The sequence below is a fragment of the Pyrus communis genome, chromosome 7, assembly GCF_041283825.1.
Source record: "Pyrus communis isolate YQ-2024b chromosome 7, ASM4128382v1, whole genome shotgun sequence".
Classification (NCBI taxonomy): Eukaryota; Viridiplantae; Streptophyta; class Magnoliopsida; order Rosales; family Rosaceae; genus Pyrus; species Pyrus communis.
In genome coordinates this window covers 16624268-16640551 of record NC_142571.1, presented here as the reverse complement: position 1 = coordinate 16640551, position 16284 = coordinate 16624268, and the positions used below count along the sequence as shown (strand labels likewise).

At 36.1% G+C, this 16284-nt stretch overlaps 3 protein-coding genes and 1 long non-coding RNA gene across 7 annotated transcripts; 1 reads left to right on the top strand and 3 right to left on the bottom strand.

Annotated features, from left to right (window-relative positions):
- Positions 1–1041: 1041 nt before the first annotated feature.
- LOC148695775 (uncharacterized) lies at positions 1042–1965 on the bottom strand. The gene is made up of 2 exons (XR_015964910.1): positions 1814–1965; positions 1042–1367 (listed from the first exon to the last, which is right to left on the bottom strand). It is a non-coding gene; the product is annotated as an uncharacterized LOC148695775 (long non-coding RNA).
- A 3095-nt stretch (positions 1966–5060) lies between these two features.
- Positions 5061–8343, top strand: LOC137734080 (peroxisome biogenesis protein 16). Of its 2 annotated transcripts, none has more exons than XM_068473351.2 (8): positions 5061–5337; positions 5846–5903; positions 6287–6503; positions 6606–6910; positions 6997–7265; positions 7397–7464; positions 7970–8031; positions 8131–8343. In XM_068473351.2, the coding sequence occupies exons 1-8, from the start codon at positions 5269–5271 to the stop codon at positions 8190–8192; spliced, it is 1110 nt and encodes a 369-aa protein (XP_068329452.2). In that variant the 5' UTR covers positions 5061–5268; the 3' UTR covers positions 8193–8343. The 2 variants fall into 2 exon arrangements, with proteins under 2 accessions (XP_068329452.2, XP_068329453.2); XM_068473352.2 differs by having other exon boundaries at positions 5846–5919.
- Positions 8344–8551: 208 nt separating this feature from the next.
- On the bottom strand, positions 8552–10872 carry LOC137734081 (RING-box protein 1a). Its single transcript, XM_068473353.2, has 6 exons — positions 10735–10872; positions 10159–10298; positions 9998–10048; positions 9840–9899; positions 8930–9001; positions 8552–8816 (listed from the first exon to the last, which is right to left on the bottom strand). The coding sequence occupies exons 2-6, from the start codon at positions 10289–10291 to the stop codon at positions 8779–8781; spliced, it is 354 nt and encodes a 117-aa protein (XP_068329454.1). The 5' UTR covers positions 10292–10298; positions 10735–10872; the 3' UTR covers positions 8552–8778.
- Positions 10873–12051: 1179 nt separating this feature from the next.
- LOC137735189 (protein FATTY ACID EXPORT 1, chloroplastic) lies at positions 12052–14011 on the bottom strand. 3 transcript variants are annotated; one of them, XM_088696309.1, is made up of 3 exons: positions 13876–14011; positions 12346–13027; positions 12052–12244 (listed from the first exon to the last, which is right to left on the bottom strand). In XM_088696309.1, the coding sequence occupies exon 2, from the start codon at positions 13006–13008 to the stop codon at positions 12370–12372; it is 639 nt and encodes a 212-aa protein (XP_088552435.1). In that variant the 5' UTR covers positions 13009–13027; positions 13876–14011; the 3' UTR covers positions 12052–12244; positions 12346–12369. The 3 variants fall into 3 exon arrangements, with proteins under 3 accessions (XP_088552435.1, XP_068330689.2, XP_088552436.1); XM_068474588.2 differs by lacking the exon at positions 12052–12244 and having other exon boundaries at positions 12249–13027; XM_088696310.1 differs by lacking the exons at positions 12052–12244; positions 13876–14011 and adding an exon at positions 13234–13373 and having other exon boundaries at positions 12249–13027.
- Between the last annotated feature and the right edge of the window lie 2273 nt (positions 14012–16284).

The following is a 16284-nucleotide window of genomic DNA, read 5'->3' as shown; positions in this document are numbered from 1 at the left end:
TTTGTAATCATTTTTCTTGTCATACAAGTAAAGAGAACAAACAGAATGATACATTGATCCTGTTCCACTTTAATCTCTACACAAATTCTCTCTCATTTTTGTATTTATAACAATTTAAGATTCTATTAATTTATTCTATCTAATATTAAACCATAAATCTCAAAGCGTTGTCAATGTGAAGGCAAGCATAATTTTATTATTCTCATACTTCTATAATGGTGGGGCGTTAGCAACCATAAAATGACTTTAGATTTCAAGTTTTTGAGAATTTTTCTAACTTAATTGAGAGATCTGTTTTTGTACACCCAAGTCAAATTGTGGATTCCTTATCATTTTCTGTAAATACTTTTGTTGCGTTTCTTTTAAAAAATGAATCGACCAAAATTTTCTTTCAAAAATTTGGAAGATAACTTTGTTTCGGGCTTGGTACCATTAAATGTGGTCAAAATGGAGAGAGAACATATATAGAAACAATTTCATAATAACAAAAAGGGTTAAGTACGAATAACTGTTAAATGCGATTTCAAATTGGTATAAACCTTGTAAAACATTCTAAATAACTATCTAACGTGTTGATAAATGGACAATTGTTAGGTCACCAGTGTTGAGTGGTGACAGTACTAACGTTAATTGTTGATCTCGTTAATGTTAAATAGATGATGTGAACAAATATTGAAGATGATTTTCACTCATACGTCATCTATAGAGTTCTAAATCACACTTCAAAACTTGTTTAGGTCATCATTTAACACTGATAATCTAACATATGTCCTACTCGTAAAACATTATGCAGTTATTTGAAATATTTTAAAAGATTAAAACCAATTTGGAATTACCCTAAACGTTGGTTAGTTATTTGTACTTAACCCTGAAAAGAATACAACTTTTTCAACCATTTTATTTTCTTTTTGTAAGTTATTGCACCAATTTTCCAAATATTCGTCCACCTAAATTTTTCTCACCCTTGACAGTAAACGAAGCAAGCAAAATTTCTCAGGGTACAGACATTGGACGAAAATCTCATGACTAAAAACGAATGTGTAAGAGAGAAGATGGAGTCATAAAATTCCTGAAAAGTCAGTACAAGTATATTTCTTCAACAGATGGTAAATTATCGCCAGTTCGAACTGTACAGCACGTTTCTGATTGGTAATGGATTCAACAGATTCAACACTGCCAGATCCCCCGACATACCACATCAAGATCGACAACCAACAAATTTCTCGGGAGTTTCCGATCATTTCAACAATCCAGAGTTTGCGTATTGTTTTGCAACGAGTATATTTCCCTCCTCCTGGTTTTGGTTTTCTAGCATCTGACTAATGGACCAACATTTGTCCAGCAACTTGCTGCCGACGAACTTGCTACTGATGTACATTAACTCACAAATAAAACACGAATCTGAGACGAGATGAGAAATTTTGTACACTACTTTTGGTAGGGACGGTATTTCCAACCCATTTGATTTGACACTATTCAGCAAATGCAAAATAGCTATCTGCTACTTCTAAAATATTGGTTTTATCATGAAATACTAATAAAAGAGAAACTTTGCTGACAATATTGTGCGCCTTAGTGTGTATCTCAGTGCTGGTTTTTCGGGTGGGATGTTGATTTTACCAAGAAATCACGTGTTCTGATATATACATATGAAGGGCCAGGATTCAAAATTCTGCTAAAATCTGTAGATCCTCACATAACTGGAATGAACATCATCAATATGCCTATTAGTTTCAAGACTACAATTTGCAATAAATTTTATGAGTTATAGCAAATAAAGATGAAAAATTTGTAACCAAACGATAATTCCAACCTTGTAATCCGGACGCAAACATAAATCAAGTTGGAAGCGAAGACATCTGAATTTGGTCCCCTAGCATCCCATTTGATGGATCTGAAGTTCGAAAATAATCTTTTCTACCACGTTCCAAAGACGTTGCCTCATATATCCCTACAAATGTTATTTAAATTTTACGAACAAGTTATGCAAAACTAATAAATAAAAATGAAACAGACACCACTAAAATTAAATTTAAAAATGCAGATATGAAAATAAGTGAACGCACAAATTAATAAATAAATTACATCCATACGAAGCATTCATATGTACCAGCAAATATTTCATTTTCAGTAAGTTGCATGAACGACATGAATCACATGATACAATAATAGAGATGAGGATAACGTTGATCACAATCTCAATGACAATGCCAACACCGGCAGTGATAAATACTATAAACATACCAAAACCCAAAATTTAATGAAAATGACACAATACAATGTAATAAGAACAAAAACCAAAACTCATAAGTAGAAAACAAGCTTACGTGCAAAACAATTGTTTTTTCTTTCCAGCCTATGCCCCTGACGGAAGCTCAATTTCGTCCGTCTGTCCAATTCCTCTCGATTTGTCCGTCAACCATCAAAAAGTCTTCTCAATTCATGATATTTTGAGAGCGAGAAAGGTAGATGAAGAGAGAGAAAATATTATTTTATATTAAATTTTATTTTCTTTAAATTATTTTAATGATGAAATCTAATGGGAATTGATGGAGGAAGTAGAAATACACGTGGCTCGTCGAGGCAGTAGAAAGTTTGCAATTTTTTGGTTTGAATGTGTGTGATGTGACATGTGAGAAGTCCTTTCCTTCCCATCTTATATGATATTTATACTAATTAAATTGGACTGACGAAGCCAATCAAGCTCGGTTACATATTCCTCCTTTGTCTCCATAGCCATATACTCTTTTACTTGCTGAACATTAATCATATATAATTAAAATTGAATTGATTATGTTTTGTTATTGAGTATATCGATATTTTTACACTAAAAGAAGGGGGAGTTCGGCTAAGCTACGCAATGGGTAGCCTAATTTGGTATCGAATTCGTCATCCACGAGATTCAAACCAAAGACCTTTCACTTCCAAATGAAGAGAAATACCACCAGATCGTAGTACCGAATGACAATTGATTATATCTTTTAATTGGCCCAGGTTATGTCTTTTAATTTTGGGGTGATGAAACTTGAGAGTAGCTTCAACCACATTTATGGCGTGCATAAAAATTTGTAAATGAAATTAGAGGAACTAAAATGAGATGTAAGAATTGCTCATTTACTAGTTTATAAACTAGTAAGCGAAATGAGAGGAATTAAATTGAGAAGGGTCTCTTGACCAGTGGCTAGTAGTTTGAATTAGGAAGAAATTATATTATTGAACCAAGAATATGTGCAATTTTGGGTGAACAAATATTTTTTTTGTTCGATTGGTGCCCTCAATATATGAAAAAATATATAAGCAAAGCTTATGTGGGGGCCTTATTATACAAAATATTCAATTAGAGTGAAACGTGACAATCAAATGAAAATACTACCAAACATTCACTACTTTTAGAACTAAATACGGTATTATCATTATTTTTTAAACTAAATACTGATATTATTACTATTATTTAAACTGAACACAAATATTACACTATTTCTGAAACTAAATACTAGTATTATCACTATTTCTAAAACTGAATACAAACTATTTCTGAAAACTGAATACGGGTAATACACTATTTATGAAACAGACTATTTCTGAAACTAAACACTGGTAATATACTATTTATGAACATGAACACGGTACTACACTATTTATGGAATGTACTATTTCTGAAACTAAACACTGGTAATATACTATTTGTGAACATGAACACGGTACCACACTATTTATGGAATGTACTATTTCTGAAACTAACATGAATACTATACTAGTTCTAAAACTAAACACGAATACTACACCATTTTGAAACTAAACATGAGTACTACACTATTTCTGAAATTAAACACGGTTACTGCACTATTTCTGAAACTAAACACGAGTAGTGCACTATTTTTGAAACTAAACACGGGTAGTGCATTATTTCTAAAAATAAACATGGCTACTACACTATTTCTAAAACTGAACATTGATATTATCACTATTTCTTAAACTTGAGTGTCTTCAAGGTTTCTCCTTAATTTAATCTTCTTTCTTTAAAAAAAAATTTTTTTAAAAATAATAAAATAAAAAAAAATAAAAAAAAGCGTGCACCTCCCTAAAATTAGGGGTGGGCATAAAAACCGCTAAACCGCAAAACCGCATCGAACCGTAAGAAAAAAAACCGAAAAAACCGTGTTGACCGGAAAAGTCAATTTTGAGTGAAAAACCGAACCGAACCGTTCAAACCGGTTCCGGTTCCGGTTTCGAATGACCAAGAACCGGCCGAACCGAACCGAACCGTTTTATTAATAATAAATAAATAAATTATATATACACACACATGTCATGGTATAATAGGTTGAAAAATTGTGCACAGGAGCTGCTGCTTCTTGCTTGCTCTCTAAAGTCTGAAAACTTGCAATTTGTTTCATCATTTTTTTGTTTCATCATTTTTTTGTTTGTTGACTGATTGACCAGTGCATATGTATTTTAGTTGTCTCTTTTTGTTGACTTGGTGCCACTACCAAAGACATTTGCATTAAAAAAGATGTGTTGTATGCAACTTTATGTAATCAGTTTTAGAAGATGTATTTGAATGCATAATGATTTGGTGTTCAAATAATTTATTATTAGGAACCGTAAACCGACAAGAACCGAATCGGAACCGGTGTAGACCGAACCGTAATGTTCTAGTCATAAATTTAAGTGGAACCGCACCGAATCGAACCGTTAATATATTTCGGTTTCGGTTCCAATTTAGGGGTGGAACCGCACCGAACCGCACCGTGCCCACCCCTACCTAAAATCAAAGAGGCATCACCTACTTTTTTTATATCCGTCTGATCACCTAGATCCTATGATCCTATCCTTCAAAAAACATTGGGGGTGAGCAAAAACCATATCCAATTTATTTGATCATTTGCTCTGCCACCTTATAGAATCTTGATCGCTCCCAAGATCTCAGCCATAGAAGTGGAACAGACTCGAGATCTTCACCGTCCACTATTTTGAACCCCATCAGCATCACAAATCTGGGCAAATCAACGGTCCAGGTTAAAATACTATATCCAGCGCAAAACCGAAATCCACCGCTCATCGAACCGTCACTCACTGCGTTCTGCAACTTCTTCACCATCAGCATTTCAGCAGCCGAGAAAATCCACAGCCAAATTATCCAAAAGGGCCTCTCCTTTTGCCTCTCTGGAATTCTGGGTCTCGTCCGAGTCGCGCAAAAACTGAGTAGGAGGGTTTTCTGAGGGAAGTTTTGGGCTGTGTTGCTGGGAAAAGGCAGTCTTTGAATCTATGGAGGCCTATAAGAAATGGGTTAGGGAGAACAGGGACTATGTGCACTCCTTGGAGTCTCTGGCCAATGTGAGATCTCTCAGTTTCTCTAAATTTTGTCACCTTATTTGTTGATGATTACCAATTTTTATGATAATTTGTGCTTTTTTTCATGTTAATTGGATTATTTATGCTATTTGGTTGTTTCCAATGAACTTAAAAATGGTGAAATTCTGATAAAAATGGAATCTTGATAGTGTTATAAATTTGAATTCGAGCTATGTGTTAGCTGATATTCTGTTGACAGTTTATTTCTTCCTTTTTGATAGACATATGGCTGTTGACATTTGACATTTATAATTGTGTACTTATATATTAGCACTGCATATGGATATACTTTTCGGATTCTCGGAGTAATATATAACTCATTATTAAGAAATATACTCACAAAGTCACAAACTCATATTTTTCTGTTAGTCCGTTTTTGGTTTTCTTCTTCAACTTTATCAGTAATCGTAACTCATAATTGGTGAAAATGCATGGAATGACTGGCCTTCAATTTTTGTTATTTTAACTGGATGTTCAAAACTTTGTACAGGGGCTCACGTGGCTTCTACCTGAACGGTTTTCTGAATCGGAGATAGGACCAGAAGCAGGTTTTTTGAAATTTTGGTAACATTTGGCTACGTCTTGTTATAGCTTAGAAGTTGGCAGGGATTCTTTTGCGTCTGTTAGTGATCATGTGGTTCTCTCTGGAGTAATTGTACATTTTACGAAAGTAATTTTGGTTTATAAGAAAACAAAGGAAAGTTACAGAATTAAAAAACAAGTGAATCGAAATGTACATTTAAAAGTTTTCAATTATATTAAAGTTGGAATAGCATGTTCAATTTGTCCAACATTTATCTTTTCAATTGAATAGCTTGATAACTAATATCTGAAACCGTTTTGTAAGTCTCTTTCCCTCACTATATCTCTGTGACTGTATATATCATGCAATACAAAAATTGTTAATATTTTTTTAATATGTTTTCTGCAGTAACTACTCTGTTGGGAATAACAACTGCTATCAATGAACATATAATTGCTACATCTCCTACTTCAATGCATGTTGGCTCTACTGAGGGTTACTCTTTTCCGTATGCGTTGTGTATATCTGCACTGAAAGATTTGGAAACGTTGGTTGAAGTTGTGGGTCAACAGTATTTTGGTGATGAAAAAAAATGGAATTTCATTGCTATTACGGAGGCTATGAAGTAAGGACCAGTTATTATTTGCCATAAGTCACTCGTTTTTCAAGAATTTGTTGCATACAGGATTCTGTCTGTTGCCTCATTGTGGATTTCATTATCCATCAGGGTGCTAGTTAGGTTAGCTTTGTTCCGCAATAATGGATATAAGATGCTGCTGCATGGTGGAGAGACACCAAATGATGAAATGCATGTGGAAGCTTCAACTCCTCAACGTAACATAGGTGGTTTTACGAAGCCTGGATTGCAGCTTGGGCCTGGTTACTTAAGAAATAATCATGGACAGTACTCATGCAATTTAGAAGGAAGAGCACTATCCACATTGAATAGATTTGGAGAAAATGCTAGGATGGTTTCGGAACCAGTATGGTTACGTAGGGTTCAACACCAGCAAGCAATTATGGAGCCTCCAAGTAACTATTCGTATAAAATTTATTTATTGATTAGCGTATGTAAGTACAAGTTAGACGAGTTTCAATATAGATGTTGTTTCTTACAGCTCCAGTGGTTGAGAAGTTGACCCTATCCACCTTATTGTCCGAAAAAAGTCTTCGAGGGGCTTTTTATGTGTTTGGGGAAGCTCTATTTATAACAAGACCACTTATCTATGTGTTATTTATTCGAAAGTATGGAGTTCGCTCATGGATTCCTTGGTTTCTTTCTCTGGCTGTTGACTTCACTGGGATGGGCATTCTTTCACGAATTGAATCATCCAGGGATGGTACAAAAGAGCAGCACTTTCATCTTTCTGTCGCTGAAAAGAACGAGGTTAGGGTTCCCAACACTTACCTTCTCAATTTTGAGAACTCATCTTATCGACCTTTTAAGAAAGTGTAGTAATCGGTTTTCTTTGAGATTCGGTGCTGAATGGTTCTCTTTATATACTGGCATGGATTCAGGTTAAAAGACGAAAGCTGTTATGGGCACTGTACCTCATGAGAGATCCATTTTTTAGCAAGTATACCAGGTAATAGTGAATTTCAATATCTAGTTGTAAGTAATGACTGGCGCTATTGCCACCCTAGAACAACTAACCCCACCACCTTGTTTTCCTACCCTCTCAATCTGTTTTCCAAGAAAAAGCACTTCAAGACCGCCTGGATCCTACGAGTGAATAGAAAGTTGGATCTACATTGGATCTCACTTGAATCGCCCCATCTACCCTCTTGAGTAGGAGTTTGGTTTCAAACCCCTGTTCGAACATCTACCAGTTAAATACCCAAAGTAACCCTAATTTCTATACTTTTTGTTCGTGAGAGATGGCAGTGTCAATTAGCAGTTTTGGTGGCATTTGGGCAATTCAATTTTTTACGGGGTTGTCTCGAGTAATTTGCAAAAATTGAAAATTTAAAGTAGGGGGTGGGCGTTAGTAAGGTGCTATGCCACTACTCAAGAGTTGAATTTAGTGATAGTTTGCAAGTTTTTCTAAGAATAAATCATTGTGGTGTGATTTTTGTTGTCAAACGTTTCAGGCAAAAACTCGAAAGCGCTGAGAAAGTGTTGGAACCTGTACCTATTGTTGGGTTTCTAACAGGTTGGTTTACATTTTATGTTGTCTCGCTTCTTTTCCGAGCTGAGTATTTGAGGTAAACATAATCTGATACTTGAAATACAAAATCTTTGGTTTGTGCAGCCAAACTTGTCGAGCTTCTTATCGGAGCTCAGACAAGGTATACCTACATGTCGGGATCATAAGACGGGTGCCGCAAGTAGTAATACTTGTTACAGTTTGACATTTCTTGTAGGTAAACATGTATTTTGTTGTGTTTCTTAAATACCGACGAATGTGTCATTTGGCTGTATCAAGTGTGTTACGTTATAATTCAAACTTGGCTCGATTGAAAGATGTCCGTGTCGTCGATTCTTTGCTCCATCGATTACAACCCAAGCACAATTCAAGCCAGGTCCTTACGGGTAGGAAAGAGACCATCTTTGGCCCCCGAGAGCACATATACTTACGAATGTTATGGAAACCAATTTTACAGATGAAAAACATCACAACGAGAAAACCATACACCTGCTAATCCAAAAGAAAGCCACGCCTACAAAAGACATACAGTTGAAAATTTGTAGTTGAATGCTTTAACAAATCCAATCCAAGATCAGACACTTGAGCACCCGAATGCTTAACAAAAAAATATACCGGCACAGTTGAAATAACAAGGTACAAAGTATAACAAATTAAGCATGACTAAAGATGGACACGAGGGGATGAGGAGACCCTCCTTGATAGTGCGGGTGGTGCAAGTGCACAGAACGTTCAACCCGCCACATTAAGGTGCTAGTGACCATACTTCTGAAACTCCCACTCGCTGTTATCTGAATTAACAAGAAAACCACAACCAAAGTAAGAAAAGAAGACGTCGTCCCATAAAGACAGGCAAATATGTAATATAAGAACAGGCACGGGATGAGTAAGGCAAAAATCTTACCCAATGGGCACACTTGTCGAGTCTTGAGCCATCGGCTTATGCAGTGGAAGTGGAATGCATGGTTACAAACCCCTACAGAGATGAGAAAAAGAAAAAGAAAAAGAAGACGTTTAGACAAAGATGCTGATAATATGTCTAATTTACTATTTTCAGAACCATAAGAAACGCTAACCAAAGTGCCCATATGAGAAATCATCACTACGAACACCCATTTAAAGCACTAGCCAGTAAGGTCACATATGACATAATAGGCCAGCTTCAAACAAACGTCTTAAGGTGAATGAATTGTGTAGTGGTCCTAAAGATGATAAACTACAAGCTTTGAAGGCACATAGAATGCCTAAAAATAAATTCAGCAAGCTAGTCCTAGAGATATTATGATGTGCAGTTCCGCAAAGCCACTTCAACAAACTCTTTTGTTTTTCCTTTGATTAGACAAGAATCTTCCTTCCAATAAAACTAGGAGTTTCCACGTTTGTTTCTTTATATCTAAGCACCTAACAAAAGCACCAACCATGCCTAGAAAAGTGTCAGCCTTCATCTTTGCATGATCTTAAGACAGAGCTCTTATCCTTCCCTATTAGACTTCAAAGATAAAAAATACAAAGAACATGCTTCCCAATTATGCAAATTGTATTGGGGGTAGAAACATGGAGAAAAAAATAAGAAACAATCAGATATCCATAAAAATTGACAATGTTTTAATAACTGAAAATATTAAATGCTAGTGAACTTATAAGATACTTATCAACGGTGACATATCATCCATGCACCCAATACAAATGGTGGGAATCAGAGTCTATATCAAGGACATATACATTAACTTAAGGTAAAAAAAAATCAGTACCCGACTTAAACTATAGCATATGCATTAACTTAAGAAAACTAGGGTTTGAAGGCAGAAGATTACCCCAAGCAACCGTGCACTCCTCGCTTGTGGCACTTGCCTGGTTTGCTTGGCACTCAATGCCTATTCACGACGAAACAAAAAATAACAATCAATATATGAAAAGGACTGACATCAAGACAATAGATTCAAACTATGAAAAAGTAAAGCAAAAAGCTCACAGAGATCCATGATATGATTCCTGCAAATGGCACAGTTATCAACCACAATATCTGCACACAAGAAGGCGAAACAACATCAGTGACCTACTTAAACACCATATTAATCAAAATTAAACTCCAAACAAACCAGAGGAACTAGGGTTAGGGTTTAGAGTCGTTACCCCAAGCCCAGAGAGCAACAGCATTCCACTTCTTGATCTCGAATCGCTTGGGCTTCTTGGTCGAAGAAGGACCTGCACTGCTCGAACCCTCGCCTGCGGGAATCATCGGAACATCTGAGTCCAGTGTTGCCATTGCTTCACTGCAAAATCAGAATAACAGAAACATCAAAATCCATTGTATTACACCAAATATCCCCAAAATTTGTCTGAAAAAAACGCCAAACAAAAATAATTTACCACATAAATTTCAACAATTCAGTAATATTTCCATGCTTGGCCCCAAAATTAAGAAAATCACACAAGTGGATTTCATGAACGCTTACTTGCAGATCGGCAACAAAAATTACACTACAAATTTCTGGATATCAAATCATGTTTAACTAGAGAGTAAAAAAAGATTGAGAAAATAATCCAACAAGAAACCAGAAACGACCCAAAAATTAAGAAAATCGAAATCTTCAACCTCTCAAAGTTAAAATCCCAAAACTGGGTAAAATATTCGACAACGAATAAAATCGATAAGAATCCAAACAATAAAAAAACAAATTGAAAAACCCTAAGGAAAAATGGACGTACCGAAAGGGTTGCGATTGTCAGCGGCAACGAAGCTTTTCTTCTCTCGCTGTAGAAATAATCGGAGAGTTTTTCTTTCGCCGAAAGACGAGGGGGAGAGAGACGTGAATTGAGTTTGCTTCATTTCGAGAGGTTGGGGCGGGTTTTATTCGATTTGGGCCGTGCATGAGTTGGGTCGGGGTTTTTTGGTAACTTTCGGATCTCTTGAGAATATTATATGTTGCCCTCCAAGTATGTATATATTTTTTCATTGTAAATAGACATGTCACATCCTGATCCGGGCTCCACCACATCTCGGGCTTAACTATGCCGTAGCACGATATTGTTCACTTTGGGCCTCGACCCGCCCTCACGATTCTATTTCTGTGAACTCAGACGAGAACTTCCCAATGGGTCACTCATCCTAAGATTGCTCTCACGCGAATTCGCTTAACTTTGGAGTTCTGATGAACTCCAAAGCCAGTGAGTTCCCAAAAGACCTCATGCTATATGGAGGTGGGCATGTACACATAAGGCATAGAGGATCCTCTTCCCTGGGCGATGTGGGATCTAACAATCCACCCCCCTTAGGGCCCAACGTCGTCGTCGGCATACTTCAGGGCAAGGATTGGCTCTGATACCAAATTGTCATAGCCCAACCCAGGCTCCACCACATCTCGAGCTCGACTCCGCCGAAGCACAATATTGTCCGCTTTGGCCCTCAACCACGCCCTCAACCACGCCCTCACGGTTTTGTTTTTAGGAACTCACACGAGAATTTCCTAATTGCTCTCGCTCGAATTTGCTTAACTTCGAAGTTCCGATGAACTCCAAAGCCAGTGAGCTCCCAAAAGACCTCGTGCTATATAGGGGTGGACATGTACATATAAGGTATAAAGGATCCTCTCCCCTAGGCGATGTGGGATCTAACAGGACACTTATTTATATGATATAGAGTCAGCTTACTTAAATTCGGTAGTTTGCCTAGACCCCATTTAGATGCATAAGTCTCAGTTCGCCGTCCAACTAGCATCTAATGTGCCTTAATTAGGACCACCTGATGTTCAAATCTTGAATTTGCCACTGCTAGTAGGAATCATGGATTGAGTTTCACAATAACCCAAAGGAAAAGTTAGTGGAGGTGTGGTGGTCCACTCAAATCAAATGAACACAACTTGCGATTATTTATTTCGGAGGTACTTTGCCACTTAGTACTAATGTTTAGTAATTTCTCTTTTACATGTAAGTGAGAGGTTTTAGGTTTGAGTCTCATGAGCAGTGAGTTCAATACCAATTTACTCCCCCACCCCTTAATACGTTGTATAAAAAAAAATCCAGATGTAATTTTGTTGTAGGTGAATTATCCTGTGAAAATAAGTTTACACATATTCTAGAAAAAGAATTCAACTGTTTGGGATATAAAGGTCAGTACAAGATCAAAGCCCATCAGCCACTGAATTACTCTATCACTCACCTTAAAATCAATTCTGGAAGCGGATTTGCACAAAATTTTGGTGGAAACATTTCAAGCCTCCTGCTTGACCAAAGTTAAAACTTACTTATTCATGAGAAAACATCTATAATTCGTATACATAATGCAAAATTCCACCATACAAAAGTTTATAACCTCAATACCTAATGAGGCGTTTCGGGTAGTTTCTATAACGATGCAGCACTTGCAGATGGCCTCAACTTCTTTGGTGGCGGGTTTCCTCCACTGAGGACGACATATGAATAGAAGCATAACATTGCAGCACTAATGGCAGCATAGCAGCCTGTTGGAAATACTTTCTTCGTCAATGCGTAAGTCTGAAAGTTATTCCACAGGAGGACTGCCGCCAAAGTTGCTTGTCCTAGAATGAACGGTAAACTGGACTTTCCCTGCCTCCAGATCTTTAAGCTAAAGGTGCTAAGGGCTAGCAATGCCCCACCAAACAGCACACCAGAGCTCAAAGTGGCAGGATTTCTGGAAAAGATAAATCCAGTAAGTCCACTACCTAGAACAATCCCGCCAAATGGAATCCCAAAACAGAAATCATGAATCTTGGCTGCTCTCTTCGGCTGAGCAACAAGTTCATCATCTAAAATGGGATCCGACTTTGCTTTTGATGCATCGCTTGTGTAACTCAAATTAGTCTTGGTCTTGGAACCACCTTCAAGACTCATGATAACAAGCGACAAAGACTTGGGATGAGCAGTGGTTGGGCAAAGGAGTGCACGTCTCAAGAGGTGGAGCTGGCAATTCATGGCAGAGAAGCATGAGAGCTGTGAAGTCGTCGCTGCGGCCATTGTGCTCATGTTGTTTGGGTTATTACTTCTGTAAGACAAATAAATTTAATGAAATTTCCTGCATAGTTATATCCAATATTTCAAGAAATCATAGAGATTCAACCGAAATTATTGATTTTCCAAAATGGGAGGATATATAGAGGAATCCAATAATAATATACATTTCACCACAAGATATTCAAATTGATAGCTACCATCCTACCTTACCCCTTCCTTTATGACATGTTTACTTACATGGAATGGGTATTGAAATTATTCCAAATCTTGCAGAGCTAGGCGTAGCCAAGAGCAGTGTGCTCCCTCCTCTGCACCCAAGTTGAATCCCCATCCCATAGTTTAGATGAACTTAACTTAGCATATCACTTGCACAAACAATTATTCACATTCCGAACTTCCTCTGTATTCACGCGTTCCACAATAAAATCCATAATCCAATTCCTGAAAAATCAGCAATCAGATCAACTAGGGAGTGCTAGTTGATCCGTACCACTCCTTCTTTTCCTTAGTCGATTCATGACTTCCCCCATTCCATGTAATGAAAGTAAACACGGCACTAATGGGAGAAAGAAAACCCAAGTTGTCATCGTTGCTTACTATCATCATGTTAATCCTCTTCGCGTAATCACACACTCATGCTTCCGTACAGTGGATTTCCACAAAACCGCGTAAGGCCTAGATTATATAAGATGGGATTCTAAGTTCCTCTAAGACTAGCAAGTATGTGAATCACAAATGATAGTGTTCTGCCAGGCACCAGTCCAAATCACCAGTAATTTGCACATAATTATAAGAACTCAGCAATATTTCCATTGTTCAAAACCCAAATTCCAGAAATCGTGAAAAATTGGAAACTATATGTGGAAATTGAAGCTTTACCTGCAGATCGGCAGCACCAAACGGAATCCAAAGGTAGCTAGATCAAGAGTGGGAGAGAGAGATGAGAGATGAGTGAGAGAAGTGCGGAGGATCTGGAGTTGCTGCCGACTTGAACAAATCAAGGTTTGGTATAAGCTTTCAGATCACAAAGCTGAGAGCTTTGACGGAGTCGTGGTGCTGCTGGACTCAAGAAAATTGGTCCCAGTTTCTTTGTTTTCCAGTTACAATTATACCCTTCGTTGTTTTTTTTGTTTTTGTTTTTTGTATTTTTTACAAAACAATTATAACTGCATTAAGGGATGGGGGAGTATGCTAAGTCTTACAATGGAATATCACTACGGTATTGTTATTCACACACTTTTTTTTACCTCTCATACACTCATTTTTACCTCCCACACATCCTTTGTTAATTTTTATTTTTTGATATTCTTTAATTCATTTATCCTGACATCTGAAAATTCATAAAGGTGTGTGGGAGATAAAAAAAAGTAGATGAAAATTGTTATTAGCACTCAAAAAATCTAATTTTGCACTCCAAACTTTCTATATATAAAAATAAAATATACACGTATGAACAATATACCATTAGATTTTTAAAGTGCTTATAATAGCTCCCATAAAAGTTTGAGATGACTAAAATGTTTATTTGAAGTTGTTTGGAACGATGCTTTAGTTTTTGAACTTGATATCACGTTTTGGAGCTTGCGAGTATGTGCATGAAATAAAAGATTTTGGCGCCCAATGAATCCTATTTAGAAAATACAACATTCATTAAGAAAACATAAGTCAATAAATAATATTTTTAACTATACCTCTATTAAATAACAACCTACATAAAATTATAAAATTGGAAAATTAGTTTGATCCCAAGTTTAGGACATTGTAGAAACTGCCGAAGCCACCCACAAAGCTAAGGTAGGCCGTAGTTTAGGGAGGTTTTTTGCAAGTGTAGTGTTATCTACGCACTTATTTTTATTTCTCACACATCTCTTTCAGTTTTCGACCTTTGGATTGAATGAATTGACGAAGATCAATGACAAAAAATTAATAAGGGTGTGTGACTAGCACTATCATTTTTCAAACTCATGCTTTAATGACTTATGTTAATGCCTGTAACCTATATAGCCCACTCAATGCCAATACAGGTTATTATTTCATATATATTTAGTAGAGGATAGGTAATAAATAATACTTTTTTATACTAAAAATAATAAATTAGTTATATCTTCCCTCCCCTTCTATCCTATTTGTTAAATAAAAAGACCATTTACCCTATGCAATTTAGCCTACGCCCATTCACTCATGATTGTCTTCGGCGATTCACCTGTACTTCTTACTCAAGAAAAGAAAAAGAATTTTCTTATAGTTCACAATTAAATCTCCATCTCCACGGTTCCTTACTTTTTGTTGCAATTTTCCGACGAATGTAACCTTTGATACGTTCTTAATCGCTTTATTTACTTATTCATGATTTATTTAGTTGGTTAATTATTTATATGGTCCTTGAAGTCGTTGGTTAGGGTTATGATTTCAAGAATTGTTCATATTCTATTGTTGTTCTTTATATATGGATTATTATATAATTTTTTTTATAAGAAAAACAAAATAAACATATGACTTTATAGTACTAATTTCAGCTAGCCCATCAAGAAAAAAAATATTGTCTCCGCCATTGATTGTAGAGGTTTTACTCTATGTGGAAATTGCATCTTTTTTTTTTCTACCCCCAAGTTAGTGTTTTCTAGTGTATTGTTCTTTGTCACAGTCAAAAAAATTATGGTCTAGTAGTTGGCTATAGACTTGACATTCGTGTTGTGTTTTTCGTGTTCGTATCGTTTTTGTGATATACCCGGTATCTTAATGGGTTGTGTCGTATAACATCCGTTATAACAAAAGGGTAATATGACCCGATCCGAAATCGATCCGTTAATATTAATAGGTAATATGACCCGACCTATTACCCGTTAAAGAAAATATATACATTAAATAATAAATAATCAAATGAAAAACATAAATACTAAACTAGTATATACATACCACATTCTCACATAAATATTACTTCAAAACATAAAAACCCATTTGTTTTCAAATTTTACGTATCCCAAAATAAGAGCCTAATAAAAAAAAATATTAGTACATTACTACAAAATATCAAATGCTCTAGGATATGCAAAACAAAGGGAGTTGTGTTTTAAGATTGAGGAACCTTACATGTTTTTTCATCAAATCACCAAGGGAAATAGTATTGGAACTTTGACTTGATATAATGTCTTCAAGAGTTATATTGATGATGTTTTTATTTTTTTAATGTGTTTTATAAGTTTTTAATCTCACTTTTAAGAGGATAAAAGATTTATGAGTATGACTGAATGAGAGAGTAAAAAAATTTGTTAAGCCGTTGACTCTATT